Below are 16,533 nucleotides of genomic sequence, written 5' to 3'. Positions count from 1 at the left end.
TTATCAATACCAGCCCACTTGCAGTAGATGAGCTGGAGGCCATTTGTAGTCAGGAAAGGGATGTGTCCACCTCCATCTCAGACTCCACAATTGAGGGATGTGACCACCACTCCTCCCCAGCCAGCCCCCAAACCAGGTGTGTTGCTGCCTTCCAGATCATTGCCATGAAGGATGGCACCATCCAGAGGGAGGGTACCCTCAAGGACTTCCAGAGGTCTGAGTGCCAGCTCTTTGAGCACTGGAAGACCCTCATGAACCGACAGGACCAAGAGCTGGAGAAGGTGGGTATATCCAGGGGTGGCCAAGCAGCCACCCCTGGATGCAAAGGTTCTGCTAGAACCTGAACTCATAAAGGTCTTCCTGTCCTTACTGCCCCAGGAAGCCCCCTAAAGGGCAGATGTGGGAGCTGGGCATGAACTGGCTCCTACCAGAGGAGAGACAGTACCTGTGCCAGATGCCCAGGGCAGAATCAGGTGGGCACCTTCACCTTATCCTGAGGTAGTCAGATACCATTTAGTTGCAAAGTTTCAGAAAATCAACTCAAACTGGCAAAGAAAACTGAGCAAAGAAAATAAGAGGGAGTTAAGGATTTATTGACCCATGAAACCAAAAAGTCCAGGTGTGTCATAGCTTTAAGTGTGCTGGATCCAGGTAGTCAGTGTCATCAGAAATCTGTTTCTCCCATCTCTTGGCTCTGCTCCCCTCAAACTGGCTCAGCTCCCCTCAAATTGGCTCCATTCTCATGGTATCAGTGAGGGCCACCAGCAGTCTTAGGTTTACATTCTCCCAGCTCAACAACTCTGCCAGAAAAAAAGTGCCTCTTTCGCCATAGTTCAGCAAAAGTCCCAGGGCTGAGTCTCATTGATCCAGTTTGGTCATGTGCCCACCCCTGAACAAATCACTGTGGCCAGGGATGTGGAATGTGAGGATTGGTCTGTCCTGGGTCATGTGCCACTTTGGGAGCCAGATCCACCTGAATCACAGAGACTAAAAATAGGGGAAGAGTGGTTCCCCACAGGGATATGGGGGTGCTATTATCTGATGAAGGGGAAGGATTAAATCCTGGCAAGATGAATGTGTGTCTGTCTGCCCCTCCCTCAGGCAGGGACAACGTGGAAACCTGACATTGGTCATCACCAGAGTAGTTACCCCTTAACTTCCCCTTCCCCCACCAACCATATACCCTGAAGTCATTGCCCAGGCCACATCTGTCTTTTAGGAGACTGTCACAGAGAGAAAAGCCACAGAGCCACCCCCGGGCCTATCTCGTGCCATGTCCTCGAGGGATGGCCTTCTGCAGGATGAGGAAGAGGAGGAAGGTACAGGCAATGGGACTGGGAGTGTAATTATGGCCTGAGGTCTGATCAGCCACAGAAAGGCTGAGGTTCAGGGTTCTGGGTGTGGTGCAGTAGTGTGCCTTTGATTAAATGGCTTCCCTCTGTGTGCCCCCGTTGTCCCCTCAGTAAGTGGGGATAAAATGCCCCCTGATTCACCCTCAGAGGGATGGAAATGTGTAGCCACAGAGTGGGTTCTTGCGGCCTGCAGAGGAGGCAGCTGAGAGCGAGGAGGATGACAACCTGTCGTCCGTGCTGCACCAGCGTGCTGAGATCCCATGGCGAGCCTGTGCCAAGTACCTGTCCTCCGCCGGCATCCTGCTCCTGTCACTGTTGGTCTTCTCACAGCTGCTCAAGCACATGGTCCTGGTGGCCATCGACTACTGGCTGGCCAAGTGGACCGACAGCGCCCTGACCCTGACCCCTGCAGTCAGGAACTGCTCCCTCAGCCAGGTGTGACTGGCGGCCCGTGGCAGAGGCTGGGAGTGGGGATGGGGGAAGGGCTGAGCCCATGGGCACCCCGGGACTCCAGCTCACTCTCTGCCTGTGAAGGAGTGCACCCTCGACCAGACTGTCTACGCCATGGTGTTCACGGTGCTCTGCAGCCTGGGCATTGTGCTGTGCCTCGTCACGTCTGTCACTGTGGAGTGGACAGGGCTGAAGGTGGCCAAGAGACTGCACCGCAGCCTGCTAAACCGGATCATCCTAGCCCCCATGAGGTACCCGTCTCCCCTGGCCAGGCTGGGGCTGTGAGCAAGTCACTGTTCTCTGAGCCTTAGTCTTCCCATCTATAAAATGGGGATATACAACTTGTCACAAGCTTGTGGGGGTGACTCAAGGAGACAGTGTGTGTAAAAGTGCCCTCCTTGTGCAAGAAGCAGGGAGAAACTGGCATTTACTCAGCCAGATACTGTGATAGGCATTGTGTGTGGTTAGCTCATCTAATTGTCACCATGGCCCTTTAAAGTGAGCGTCTGCACGTCCAAGTGAAGATTGGTTTCTCCTCCCTAAGCAGGTGTAATTTGCCCATCCCCACCCATGAGTTCAGCTCCCTGCCCTCCCCTCCCTCTCTCTCCCTCAGTCAGCCTCAGGTTTTAACACTGGGGGAACAGGTAGCTGTTCTATTAATAATTTCCTATAATGGGATGGATAAAAATCTCAAAGACCACTTGATGTCAAAGAGGTTTAAAGTTGTCCCTGCCCAATTGGTAGGCTACCTTGGTTTAAAAACACAACAGGCAAACAGGTTTTCTGGCCCCTTGTCGAGGCTAGACTTCACTATCTAACTGCACTTTTCACTTTCCAGCCTCATGAGTTTTCTGTGGCCCACAGATGTGGCCTCCAAGTTTATTTCCTGTCTATTTGCCCCAGCTCTGTAGTTCTCAAACTCCCTGGTTGGGGTTGGGCTGACTCTGGGTCAGCCAGCCGGCAGGCTGTCCCCAGGGCCCTGTTCCTCTTGGCAGGTTGTCCCTCTGGAGAGGACTCTGTGTCCCAGGAGGACAGCTGCTGAGTCAGGCCGAGCTGGCAGCTGAGAAAGGCGGCAGTGGTCAGATGGGCTTGAGAAACTGAAAGGCTAACGAAAGGCCAGCGCCCTTTTGGGCAGCTGCAGGAATTCACGGGGATACAGGCCAGATGTCTACAAATTGGCAGAGGATGCCAGACCCATGAATGACTCCAGAGACACTTACATGAAATAAGTAACTATCTCATTCAGTAAACAGGAAGTAAATCAATGGACAAATGAGTAACTCTTCCTCTGGCTGCCTCTTAGGTTTTTTGAGACCACGCCCCTTGGGAGCATCCTGAACAGATTTTCATCTGACTGTAACACCATTGACCAGGTACAGAGGACCGTGCCACACTTTCCCCCCATCCAGAGACACCTTGGACCCCTGGGGGCTTCTCCTGTCTGAGGCTGGGTTCCCCAAGTCAGGTGATCACAGCCCTCTGGGAGGAAGCCAGTGTCCCCGATCCGATTCTAATGCTGCCTCAGGGCTGGGGCCTCCCTGGTGGGAGCCTCATAGTAAGGCTGAGGGAAACCAGATCCCTTTAGCTTCCACCTGAGATCCCACTGGCTTTCTCTAGTAAAATTCCAGCATATTCTGAACCAAGGTGGCTGATTGTATGGAGAATATTCATTTTGATTCAGCCTGGCGTGAAAACAAAATCTTGACTCCTACCTCAGGGAGTTTACCTTGTAGCTGGAGAGATGAGATATGTGCCTATAATAAAGTGAGAGCAAGGCTGGGCTCAGTGGCTCACTTCTGTAACCCCAGCACTTTGGGAGGCGGAGGCAGTTGGATCACTTGAGGCCAGGTGTTCAAGACCAGCCCTGATGGCCAACATGATGAAACCTCTTCTCTATTAAAAATACAAAAATTAGCCAGGTGTTGTGGCGGGTGCCTGTAATCCCAACTACTTGAGAAGCTGAGGCAGGAGAATCATTTGAACCCGAGAGGCAGAGGCTGCCGTGAGCCGAGATTACGCTGCTGCACTCTAGTCTGGGCAACAGTGAGACTCAGTCTCAAAAAAATAAAGGATCAAAAAATAAAGTGAGAGCAAAACATGGCGGCCAGTAGCACTCTAAACACGGTCAAAACTAAAATTCACCTCACTCTCTCCCCCTCATCTCCCTCAGCACATCCCATCCACGTTGGAGTGCCTGAGCCGCTCCACCCTGCTCTGTGTCTCAGCCCTGGCCGTCATCTCCTATGTCACACCTGTGTTCCTCGTGGCCCTCTTGCCCCTGGCCATCGTGTGCTACTTCATCCAGAAGTACTTCCGGGTGGCGTCCAGGTGATGGCCTCAGGGGTGAGGGGTGGGAGGTGCTTTGCAATGTGCAGTTTGGTGTACTTGCTAGACTCATCGTTATAAAAGTAGTAGGGTCATGTCCCCTCCAAAAAATAAAAACAAAAAACAGAAATGAAGGAAATAGAAATATCCACATCTTATTCCACCACCCTAATATAATAGTCTGCCAACACACGCACACACTGAGGTTGACATCTGAATTATTTCCTGGGAAGATATGGTCAGGACTGGAATTGCTAGGTCATGATAAATGCACATTTTATGCCCTTCATTCATTTCGCCAAGATGCTTCCCAGGAGGGTTGCATCATTCTAGTGGTCAGGCTGATTGCTGATGCACGAAATCGGAGGGCACCTGATTCAAGCAGTGTTATGATAACATCTCCCAGCCCACTTGAGTCCAGAGTGTAGCTGTAAGCCTTGACTTGAGGGAGCCTCTCACAGCCATTCTCATGGATCACATTTGCCCTCATGAGCTTTGGATCCATGCACGCCTCTTTCCTCCTCAAAATTTTCTAAGAATGTTCTCTAGAGAGTTCTTTCTGGGAGTGATTCTGCTAAACTCATAGATTCAAAGGATTGTAGGAAAAAATTTAAAGAACATCTAGGCCAGTGTTTCTCAAACTGCCAATTACAGCCCATCAGTGAATCATGAAATCAATATCATGGATCACAACCAGCAATTTTTTTTTTTTTTTTTTTTTTTTGAGACAGAGTCTCGCTCTGTCGCCCAGGCTGGAGTGCAGTGGTGCAATCTTGGCTCACTGCAAGCTCCGCCTCCCGTGTTCCGGGTTCATGCCATTCTCCTGCCTCAGCCTCTCCGAGTAGCTGGGACTACAGGCGCCTGCCACCACGCCCGGCTAATTTTTTGTATTTTTTAGTAGAGACGGGGTTTCACCATGGTCTCGATCTCCTGACCTCGTGATCCGCCTGCCTCGGCCTCCCAAAGTGCTGGGATTACAAGCGTGAGCCACCGCGCCCGGCCACAACCAGCATTTTTTAAAAAATGAAATAGAACAGAAAACATCAGACTGTATTCATAGAGTAAAGCAAGCTTTCCTCATGAAACCTTTGTTTTGGTCATGTAGGTGTGTGAGTACTGATTTGTGGGATAAAATATATTTCTGACTGCAGGTTGTGGTCAGAAAGGTTAAGTACCTTTCCCAAGTGCACATAGTTGGCTAGAAACTAGAGTCAAGATACTTATTAGCAATAATAAAATTTAGATGCATTTTGGTCACAATTACCTGCCCCAAAGGATCAACATTTGTATAAATAGCTTTTTGCCTGGATGATCCAGAATGGCCCGACACCCACACAAGCAACATAGCTTTTTAACACTCACAAAATTCAAAGTGCTGCACAAGCTGTTCTGCAAAGTTCATTTCTTCTGCCAAAGAAATAGCCCAGTCTCTCTGGCACCCAGTCTGACCCCGGAAATGGTTTATCAGGCAAATCAACTTCCTGCATCCCAAACTGACCTCCCTGGCACTGATGTGCTTGTCAAGGTGCAGCTTTGGGGAGCAGGAGGCAATTCTGTTGCCATGGAAACCTCTGGCCTTACCCCGAGATGAAACCTATCATTTCAGCACATCACTGGCCAGGGTCTAAAGAGCTCCTTGATGGGGTAAGCGGAAGACGGGGTTGAACGCTTTGAGTTTGGTCTTCTGTTCCTTTGGCCAGCTGTTTCAAGGTTCAGATTGTTCACCTGTAAAATGGAACTAACACTGCCTGCCCAGCCTTAGCTCACCTCCAGGCTGTGCAGCAGAAGTACAGGCACAGATGGCGACCTGGGGTGGACAATGCCCAGGACAGCAGTAACTGTGCCCCACATCAGGCTGTGTCTAAGCATTGTACATAAACGATCTCATTCAGTGCTCACAAAAGCTCAGTGGGCTGGTGGCATTGTCTTCCCTTCACGGGGTAAGAAGCTGAGGCCTAGAGAGGTGAGGCCATTCACCCACACAGCGGTAGCAGGTGGAGCTAGGTTTCAGGCCCAGGCCGAGCCCTGAGCCTGCCCTCTTAACTATTCCACTCTGTTCCCCGCCACAGGGACCTGCAGCAGCTGGATGACACCACCCAGCTTCCACTTCTCTCACACTTTGCCGAAACCGTGGAAGGGCTCACCACCATCCGGGCCTTCAGGTACGAGTCCATATTCCCCCAAGGTAGGAGTGGAACAGGGGTGGGGCCAGGGGGCACAGGCCATGAGATTTGATTCTCAGGACTCCACTTGGGAAGGCCAAGGACACGTTCTCTCTCAAGCTGCCTCAGGCCCCAAGGCCCAAGGGATATCCACCAGCAGAGACAGGCCAGGTGGGCTCCCACTGAATGTTCTAGAGAGGAAAATTCCAGCTCTGTAGACAAGCCCAGGGCCTCTGTGAGGCAGAGCATGAAAAGAAACAAAGCTGGGACAAGTCTTCATGTATCAATTCTAGAAAGGGCCTTAGGTGTGGGCCACCCTTCTTTTATTAAGGAGCCCCTGTGTGCCAAACACTATGCTGAGTACTGTACAGGCCAATCCCACTCATTCTGCACCGTAACCCTCGGTGCTGAGAATGGTCATTGCCATTGCACAGATAAGGAAACTGAGGCGCAGAGACGTTCTCTACCCTCTCTGCGTAAGGTGCCACAAAGCCAGACTTGAACCTATTTGTTCATGCAACAAACGTTTACTAAGCCCCGACCATGTGTTAAGCCCCATGCCAGGCACTAAAAAGATGAGTCAAATAAGCCGCTGCCCTGCAGGCGTTTACAGCCCAGACTTTGAGCAGGCCAGGATGAACCCATGTGACAAGTACTCCGAAAAAAGCGGATTCAAGGGCTGTGGGAGCATAGAAGAGAGACAGTCAGGGAAGGTTTTTGTACCAGAGGTGTCATCAGAACTAGGACTCAAAGGAGGGCCAGGAGTTCACCAGGCTGAGGAATTCCTGAAAACTCCAGTGTCCCTGCCATCATCTCACTACCCTGAGTGATGATGTTGGGGTGGACAGGAGCATCTGAGGCTGCCTGGGGAGTGAAGGAAGCTGTTGTTCCCTACTCCCCAAAAGTCTGTCTGATCTCCAGAGGCATCTCTCTTCCAGGCAGGGAGGCCAGGGACCCCTGACACACATAGTTGGGTTCTTTTCTCATCTTCACCCAGAGAGTGATAATGGGTTATTTTTAGGGTGGCACAGCTGCACGAAGTGTGACAGTAACCATGAGACACCAAGCACTGTGTCCAGGAGTAACCACAGGGCACAAGGATCAGCCAAGGGCCCAGAGAGGCTTACATCTCCTCCCCCAACCCCTGAAGTCCAGCTTCGGCCCTGGAGATGTACCCAGGCCCCTGTGCCCACTCCCTGGAGCACCTAGGGCCAGTGGAAATCCACCTCTTAGGGATCTTGTCTAAGTAAAGAAGAGCAGAGCAAAGCTCTGCCCTGGCCTTGGCGCTGCTCCCTGGACATCCCTTGCTCCTGGACAAGCCTGTGCTGTGTCTTCCACAAAGAAGCTCCCTGAGGACTGGATTATGACTCGAGTCTCCTCCCAGCCTCCTCTTCTCAAGCCTGAACTTCTCCTGTTCCTTCAACTTCCAGGTCCCTCGACATTACTGAGCCTAGCCTTGCCTCTAAGTTTTGGTGATTTCCCTCTCTAAATTGGTGTCTCAGAGGGCCCTGGGGTAGAGAGATGGTGACTCTTCTAGAGTGGGCCAGAGCCCCTTGTGTGCAGATCCCAGCTTCCTGTATGCAGCCTCAGATCAGGCCAAACCTGTGGTCAGCCAGAGCCACTGCTACCCAGTGAGGTCTTCCACACCCTACTGACACAGTGAATGATTTTTAAATTTGAATGAAAGGCTTTTTAATCAACCCCGTACAAGTTTAATGCATTGGCTTTAACCCAGCAGCCTGTTGAGAGCTATTAGCATTTATTGATTGCCCACTTGCTACATACCAGGCACCGTGCTAAGTGTTGTATGTGCATTATTACATTTAATCCTCACAAGAACCGCATAACATAGGTACGAGTCGCCACATTCTCCAGATGCAGAAGCGACCCAGAGAGGCTGGGTAATCAATCCAAGGTCACACAGGCTGTGGGGGCTGGCGCTGAGCTTGGAACCCAGGTTTGCCTGACCTTCTGGGCTTTCCTAAGAGATCTTATTTTTTCCCGAAAGAGTTTCAAGAGCGCCCAGCACTGGGCTCAGTGGCAGGCTTGGGGGTTGTTTTCGCTCATGTAGGAACTATCACTTCCCCATTTTTTTCATGAGAAAACTGAGTCTCAATCCTGATACACAGCCAGGAAGTTGTGACGTTCAGGCTCCAACCTGGGTTTACATGGCTCCGAGGCTGGGGCTCTTTTCTAGTCTTCAGACACACTGTCGCACGCCTGTGGCAGAAGCTCCCATCTCACACTTGCCGATGCTCAACTCACACAGTCCTGAGACCCACATACGCTGAGCGCCTCACACTCCTATGATGCGCACATGCCCTGACGCACACACACCTTTGACATGCGCTTACTCAAACCCTTCAGGCATGGTTTCACACTCATCGCAGACACGTCACCCTCCCACACATCTCCACCCTGGGGGTGTGCAGTAGCATGCTCTCTCCCACCTCAGAGCCTCCCTTCAGTCCCCTCAGACACATGCCCTCTCTCCACCCAGAGACAATCAAAGCTGAACTAACGCCTTCCAGGGTGAAAAGCAAATGCCCAGTAAGGTACGTCTTGGGTGCCTCCGTGTCCCCTGAGTTTGGTCCTATCAAACCAGCGATGATGCGGCAGCTTTTCTTTTGTTCCTTCCTCCATCATCAAACAAGCGCTCCTGCATCTCCTCTGGGCCGGGCCTATGTAAGCAAGGTCTGAGGGAAGCAGCCAAGGAGAGTGATGACGGCAGCCCAAGCTGATCAGAGAGAGGAGGCAGGTCCATGCGCAGTAACTCAGGGAAAACATGATGAGGACCTAAGGATGAGAAAGAAACCTCCAGAGTTCCCTGTACAGAGAGATTCCATCCATTTCAGAGGGTCAGGGGAGTGCCATGTATTCATCCAACAAATATTTATTGATAGTGGCAGGTGCTGGGGTACATTGGTGAATAAAACATCTTCATGGAATTTGCAGTCTATTGAGGGAGATGATTATAAACAGCTAGAGAAATGCATGTAAAGCAGATACTGTGGAGCAAGCAGGTTGCAGACAATAATAGGGGAAACCTACTTTATAGTAAGGTAGTGGCCAGGAAGAGCCTCTCTGAGGAGGCAGCATTTAAGGTAAGGCCTGAAGGTTGAGTTGAGCCAGCCTTATGAAGAGCAAGGGCAAAAGCCTTCCAGGAAAAGGGAATATTGTGTGCAAAGGCCCTGGGGTAGGGAAGACTTTAGTATTGTCACAGAGCTTTTAAAAGGCTGAGTGGCTGCAGCATAGTGTGTGGGGTGTTTGTGGCAGGAATTAGGTTGGCAGGAGGGGGTTCTTCATCCTATAAGCAGTGGAAGGTCATTAATATTCTTTTTTTTTTTTTTTTTTTTTTTTTTGAGGCAGAGTCTTACTCTGTCACCCAGGCTGGAGTGTAGCAGGGTGATCTTGGCTCACTGCAACCTCCACCTCCCGGGTTCAAGCGATTCTCCTGCCTCAGCCTCCCAAGTAGCTGGGATTACAGGTGTGCACCACCACGCCCAGCTAATTTTTGTATTCTTAGTAGAGACAGAGTTTCACCATGTTGGCCAGGCTGGTCTTGAACTCTTGACCTCAGGTGATCCGCCCACCTCAGCCTCCCAAAGTGCTGGGATTACAGGGGTGAGTCACTGCATCCGGCCGGAGATCATTAATGTTCTAAACAGTGGGGGAGATGACAGTTTGCGATTTAGATAGATTAAGCCGGCCACTGTGTGGAGCATGAACTGTAGGGAGACAGCAGGTAGATGTATTCAGGGAGCTGATGCAGTAGTCCAGGTGAGAGTTTGTGGTGGGCGAGAAGCAGGATAGAGGGGGAGGGAGGCAAGGACTCTTTTGGAGATAGACATAAGAGGACTTACCAAGGGGCTGAATGTGAATCCAGGTGATTCCTGCGTGAGAAACTGGGTAAAGGAAGGTGCCCCTTATTATAATGGGAAAGACCTAGAGAAAATGGGTCTTGGGGTGAAAACAAGAGTTTGGAGGAGGTGGGGATTCTGGACAGGTTTGAATAAGCAGAAAGGAGCGGGGTGGACATTCCAGAGAGGGATAGCTTACATGAAGTGGCCACGGTGGCATGTCTGGGGACTGGAGAGGCCCTGGAGGCTCCCTCTGCAGGTAGGGAGACTCCTAGGAGCTATGTGGACCAACACTGTTCCCTTAGGAGCTTCTCATCCTCCCTCCAGGTATGAGGCCCGGTTCCAGCAGAAGCTTCTTGAATACACAGACTCCAACAACATTGCTTCCCTCTTCCTCACAGCTGCCAACAGATGGCTGGAAGTCCGAATGGCAAGTGCTATTCCCCTCTACCCTGGCCCCTGCAGAGGGCTTCTGATAGGAGGGTGGAGCCAGAGCAAAAGCACACAGGGACCTGGGGATGAAAGAGAGGATAGGATACCAGATCGTGTGGACACCAAGCCTTCTTGCTTCTCCCAGCTCTGGTGGTCCTCCTAGTGTCTAGCCTGCACTCCTTTTCCCCATATCACTGCCTGGAGGCATGTGTATCTGAGGTGTGTGCCAGTGGCAAGAATAGTTGTGGTGAATGTGGATCTGCAGTGGGTCATATGATACCCACGTTGCGTGTGTTGGTGGGCCAGCTGAGGCATGCGTGTTAAAGGGTGTGCAGGGGCTAGGGGGTGGGGGAGCATGAGCTTGTGGGACATGTTAGCTCCTGGGGCTCCAGACTTTGCAGCCCTTGTGTGTGTCTGATGATGTGTGCGTGAGTTGCAGGGCTGGAGTGGAGGCCTGGCTGAGCTGCTCTCTGCCCCGAAAGGGAGTGAGGTGGAACAGGGGCCTGTAGCTCTAACCCCTGAGCACCCAGGCCAGCTCCTCTCCCTCCCCAGGAGTACATCGGTGCGTGTGTGGTGCTCATTGCGGCGGTGACCTCCATCTCCAACTCCCTGCACAGGGAGCTCTCTGCTGGCCTGGTGGGCCTGGGCCTCACCTACGCCCTGATGGTGAGCGGCAGTGGGCTAGGGCAGAGGAGGGGTCAGACACCAGCACTCCCGGAGCATCTTCCTCACTGGAGACATGAGACACCCCCAGGCCTTACCCCAAGTTCATTTGCATCTGATGCCAGAGGGACAGTGTGGGCAGGAAGGCTGACCGGCAGGCCCCAGGGCCCAGGCCCCAGACAGGCGGAGGTTGGGGAACCACATGGCTGACCCTCCCTGTGCCTCCAGGGAGGGCTGCTCTGAGCAGGCAGTGGATGGCAGCAAAAGGGATCTGGGGCCCTGGCCTCTCTCCAGCCTTAAGAAGAGCCATTCTGGTGGCTGAGGACAGAACTAAGCGACCATGGAGTGTGCGCCACTGGCTTGCTCCCCACAGGTCTCCAACTACCTCAACTGGATGGTGAGGAACCTGGCAGACATGGAGCTCCAGCTGGGGGCTGTGAAGCGCATCCATGGGCTCCTGAAAACCGAGGCAGAGAGCTACGAGGGGCTTCTGGGTGAGGGGCTCAGGGAGAGGGGTGAGGAAGAGTCCAAGGAGGAGTGTGTCTGGGTTGGGGGCCAAAAGGGAGCCTGGGGATGGGGTGGCACTTTCAGATGCTAGCTGTGGCCCACGCCTGGTGGCTGAGCCCAGCCCGGCCCCCAGCACCATCGCTGATCCCAAAGAACTGGCCGGACCAAGGGAAGATCCAGATCCAGAACCTGAGCGTGCGCTACGACAGCTCTCTGAAGCCGGTGCTGAAGCACGTCAACGCCCTCATCTCCCCTGGACAGAAGGTCAGAGTACGGGCCCAACCCAATGCTGCAGGACAGGCGTGAGCAGGGGATGGGGCATGCATGGAGCTGGACGGCTTCACAGTCACCTCGTGGCCCTCCAGGGCCGAGGCCTCTCACTATTCAGACATCGCAGTCTCCTGCCCTGGGCCTGTGGGGGCCCATCTTTCCTCTCCCTCTATTCCCTTCCCCCAGTGCTGCCCTCAGGCCTTGTCTTCTCACTCATCCACCAAGGAGACCGACACTCTGGACTCCCCCAGCTCACACAGGCTTTGTCAGGGCCTCCCTCTCTGTGAATGGTCAGGGGCTTTCCCTAGGGCACTGCCCCTGAGCTTCAGGGCGGGGACCTGGGGGCAGACAGCAAGGCCACCCTTGTACTGGGAGTGAGCCCCTGCCTATGGCCCTGGCCCAGCTCTCCTCTCGTTTCCCCCTCTGTCTCTTTGTCTCTGTCTCACTTTGTTGTGGCTGTCCATGTCATTCTCTGACCTTGGGATGTACCTCTGTCCCTGCCTCTCTCATCCTTCTATGTCACTATCTCTGTCTCCGTATTGCAATTTCTGTTGGTACCCAAGTGCCAGGAAGCAATGGGATCAGAGGTGGCTCCATTGTAAGGCGGGGCACACAGACACATCCCTGCATACCACTCTCAGCTGCCCCTGTGTCCTCCTGCCACACCCATGCCCATAGAGACACACCAGTGCCCCCCAGCTCTCCTTCAGCCAAGTACCTTGCACACCCAGACCCACACCAAGGCACTTGCATGCTGGTCCCTGTGTGAGCCCTCTCTGGACCCACTGCAGGAAACAAGCCCAAATCTGTGGTGCCCAAAGAGAAGTTGGTCAGAAAACCAGGCCAAAAAGAAATCCTGTGACCTCCCACACCTGCACACACACCCAGAGCTAGCATAGAGGCTACTCCCAGCAGCCCCAGAGCCCCAGCAGCGGTGCCTGCTTCTCTCTTTTCAGATCGGGATCTGCGGCCGCACAGGCAGTGGGAAGTCCTCCTTCTCTCTTGCCTTCTTCCGCATGGTGGACACATTCGAAGGTGAGTTGTAAGGCGGGCACCCCATGTGTACCCACAGCCACCAGATGAGGCCTCAACCCTGGCACGTGGTCAGACATGACAGGAGGCTCAGCAGTCACCACCTTCCCCTGCACCCTCATTGGGACCCATGCAGGGCACATCATCATTGATGGCATTGACATCGCCAAACTGCCGCTGCACACCCTGCGCTCACGCCTCTCCATCATCCTGCAGGACCCCGTCCTCTTCAGCGGCACCATCCGGTGAGCCCCACCACCCCTCAGGCCCACCCAGCCCCAGGCCGGCTCAGTTCCATCAGATCTGGAGCACAAAGAGGAGGGGGTTGGGGGAGACCAGGATCCCAGAGGTGTTTCCTGCTCATGCCCTTCTCCATCCCATCAGGCCCAGGCAGGCTCTGGAAGGGGATCCCCCACCCATGGGTCTAAGATGCTGTCCCCCACCCACTGCCACCACCTCGGTGCTTCTCCCAGCCAGACCTCCAACTCAGTCCACTCTCGCTCACTGCCCTCTTTGCCCCCTGGGGATGCAGGCAGGACCCTGCTCCCTCCCTACTGGGGCTTTCTGTGCCACTTCCAGATTTAACCTGGACCCTGAGAGGAAGTGCTCAGATAGCACGCTGTGGGAGGCCCTGGAAATCGCCCAGCTGAAGCTGGTGGTGAAGGCACTGCCAGGAGGCCTCGGTAACTACTCCTGGCTATGCAGCTGGGTTGGTTGGGCACTCAAGGACCCTGTAAGGATGGCAGACAGAAGCCTGTGTCTCAGGTTTGCCCCAAGTTTGGAGTTTGAAGCCCAGCAGGACCATTTAGTCCTACTTCTCACTATACGAGGGCCCAGAGAGGTCAGGTGTCTTGCCCCAGGTCACACAACTGGTCATTTCAGGGTCTGGCTCCTTCTGCAGGGTACAGCGGGTACAGTGAGGGATCCTTGTGAGACAGAGATTGCAAGTCCCCCATGCCACGGGGGCATCTTCAGCCCTGCCCTGCCCCATCCACCTGCATGCCCAGTTCTGCCTTAGGGGAGAAGAAGATGGACTGGGCAATCATAGACACAGGTCACTCATCAAGGCCACCGGTGATTGGCAAAGCCTTGGTATATTTGCCGCAGCTCCTGGAGCATTGGGGGTGGCCAAGCCTTGGTTTCAATGAATCACCCTACCAAGGCCCACACTACATACACACTCAGTGCACCACTCAGTGTGCATGCCCCCTCCCAGAGCTGCCCAGGGCCACAGCAGCACACACCTCCAGGGGTGCCCTTCTCGTTGCAGTCCCTGCAGACAGCCTCCACATTGTTGTGTCAGTTGCACCAGCCCTGCACATGCCTGCGCTCTTGGACACACACCCACCTATTTGCCCCCATACACACATTTTCCAACAGCCCCCCAAGCCATCCCATCTGCTCCACTCACAGCACAAGATTAACTCAGTCCTACTTCATCTCCCCGGGCTGTTTTCAGATGCCATCATCACAGAAGGCGGGGAGAATTTCAGCCAGGGGCAGAGGCAGCTGTTCTGCCTGGCCCGGGCCTTCGTGAGGAAGACCAGCATCTTCATCATGGATGAGGCCACGGCTTCCATTGACATGGCCACGGTTGGTCCTGGGCACCTCCATGGGACCGTGGTCTTGGAAAGGGTTTAGTGGGATGCTAGGGAGAAATTTGCACGAAATAGTCCTGAGGCTCAAGTTGCCTTTAACATCAAATGCTATGTGTCGCACGCAGAAAATGAAAAGAGCTGGGGGGACCCTGACTCTGTCTAGTTTTAAGGAATGTTACACACACACACACACGCACACACAAAAACACTACGCAAACACACACATAAGCTGCACACACAGACCCACACAGACTTCACACTGTCACCTATCACAACAGCACACACACAGCCACAACCACACCCTACATATACACACAGAGCTGAGCTCCCAACAGGCTGAGTCCAGTCACTGAGTGCTGGGAACCTGTTCAGTCCTGTGGGGTGGGGGTGGGACTAGGATCGGGGTCAGATGGGAGCTGAGCCACAAACCTGGGCTCCACATCCCCCAAGCCAGGCCAGACCCCAGCCACTGGGCAGGTGAGTCAACAGCTGTTGCCCCCACTTGGCAGGAAAACATCCTCCAAAAGGTGGTGATGACAGCCTTCGCAGACCGCACTGTGGTCACCATCGCGGTAAGGGGTCCATTGATGGGGTGCAGAGGGACACCCAGGGACAGGACTGGCCTCTTGTGGCTGTCATCATTGCACAGCCCCTGGGTTTGCCTGGTCCCAGTAATCAAGAAAGAACCTTGAAGAAGGCAGTTCAGGGCAAGGGGTCTGGAGAGCATGCAGGGAGCCTGGGTTGCAGGATTTGGGGTGGGGGGTTTTGCCACTGTACTTCCCTCAGACCTCCCCTCTCCTTCTCCAGGTTCCAAGGTCTGCCCCTGTCCCAAGGCCTTGTATGTTAGGCTGGGGTTACTTCTCCATAGGAAGTGGGGGAGGGGTTGTGGAGGGTCTCTGAGCCTTGAAGCCTGGAGGTGGGGTAGAGTTGGGACTTGGAGAGGAGAGAAGGGTGGTATTAGCAGATGGAGAGCTTGTAGTCACATCCACCCCAGGAAAGTGCAGTCCCCACAGTGACAGGACATTCCAGCCACATGCCTCATCCTCCTCCTCCAAGCTGCAAGGAGGGCTGCCCTCAGCTGTGGCCCCCACTGCGGGTGGTGTTCCCACCATCCTGACCCGCCCCCTCCTGCCCTGCCCAGCATCGAGTGCACACCATCCTGAGTGCAGACCTGGTGATCGTCCTGAAGCGGGGTGCCATCCTTGAGTTTGATAAGCCAGAGAAGCTGCTCAGCCGGAAGGACAGTGTCTTCGCCTCCTTCGTCCGTGCAGACAAGTGACCTGCCAGAGCCCAAGTGCCATCCCACACTCAGACCCTGCCCATACCCCTGCCTGGGTTTTCTAACTGTAAATCACTTGTAAATAAATAGATTTGATTATTTCCTACTAGAGGCCCTGAGTCTGGTGGGCAGGGGCTGGCGGTGGATGGTGGGTTCAGTAGAACCAGCCTGGCTTTGGCATCAGGCAGAAGCTGTGTGAGCAAAAGCCTGCTTCCTTACCTGTGAAATGAGGCCTCTATTAGCCAGGCTGCCACAACAACATATCACAGACTGGGTGGCTTTAAAACAGACTTTTTTTCTCACAGTTCTGGAGGCTGAAGTCTGGGATTAAGGTGTTGGCAGGTTTGGTTTCTCCTGAGGCCTCTCTCCTTGGCTTGCAGATGGCTGCCTTCTGGCTGTATGCTCACATGGCCTTTGCTCTGTGCACATGCATCCCTGCTTTCTCTCTCTTGTCTTCAAAGGACACCACTCATACTGGATTAGGGCCCCACCCTATGACCTCATTAAACCGTAATTATCTCCTCACAGGCCCTATTTCCAAATACAGTTACATTGTAGGATTAGGCTTCAACCTGTGAATTTGGCAGGACACAATTATGTCCA

The 16,533-nt window shown here is 53.5% G+C and overlaps 1 protein-coding gene across 11 annotated transcripts in view; it reads left to right on the top strand.

The window, feature by feature from the left end:
• ABCC8 (ATP binding cassette subfamily C member 8) overlaps nucleotides 1-16,036 on the top strand; it is an 85,463-nt gene extending 69,427 nt beyond the window's left edge. For all 11 annotated transcript variants that reach the window (XM_030828860.1, XM_030828849.1, XM_030828852.1 and 8 more), the window contains 17 exons: nucleotides 156-281; nucleotides 1,220-1,319; nucleotides 1,546-1,787; nucleotides 1,887-2,053; nucleotides 3,106-3,175; nucleotides 3,973-4,130; nucleotides 6,197-6,289; nucleotides 10,477-10,579; nucleotides 11,134-11,247; nucleotides 11,618-11,738; nucleotides 11,885-12,015; nucleotides 12,978-13,056; nucleotides 13,190-13,298; nucleotides 13,633-13,736; nucleotides 14,513-14,646; nucleotides 15,161-15,223; nucleotides 15,793-16,036. In XM_030828860.1, the coding sequence (XP_030684720.1) occupies nucleotides 156-281; nucleotides 1,220-1,319; nucleotides 1,546-1,787; nucleotides 1,887-2,053; nucleotides 3,106-3,175; nucleotides 3,973-4,130; nucleotides 6,197-6,289; nucleotides 10,477-10,579; nucleotides 11,134-11,247; nucleotides 11,618-11,738; nucleotides 11,885-12,015; nucleotides 12,978-13,056; nucleotides 13,190-13,298; nucleotides 13,633-13,736; nucleotides 14,513-14,646; nucleotides 15,161-15,223; nucleotides 15,793-15,930 (2,052 nt within the window). In that variant the 3' untranslated portion in view covers nucleotides 15,931-16,036. The remainder of the gene's footprint in view (nucleotides 1-155; nucleotides 282-1,219; nucleotides 1,320-1,545; nucleotides 1,788-1,886; nucleotides 2,054-3,105; nucleotides 3,176-3,972; nucleotides 4,131-6,196; nucleotides 6,290-10,476; nucleotides 10,580-11,133; nucleotides 11,248-11,617; nucleotides 11,739-11,884; nucleotides 12,016-12,977; nucleotides 13,057-13,189; nucleotides 13,299-13,632; nucleotides 13,737-14,512; nucleotides 14,647-15,160; nucleotides 15,224-15,792) is intronic.
• Nucleotides 16,037-16,533: the final 497 nt, after the last annotated feature.

This window comes from Nomascus leucogenys, chromosome 15 (genome assembly GCF_006542625.1).
Source record: "Nomascus leucogenys isolate Asia chromosome 15, Asia_NLE_v1, whole genome shotgun sequence".
NCBI lineage: Eukaryota > Metazoa > Chordata > Mammalia > Primates > Hylobatidae > Nomascus > Nomascus leucogenys.
This window is presented reverse-complemented; position numbering and strand designations above follow the sequence as displayed.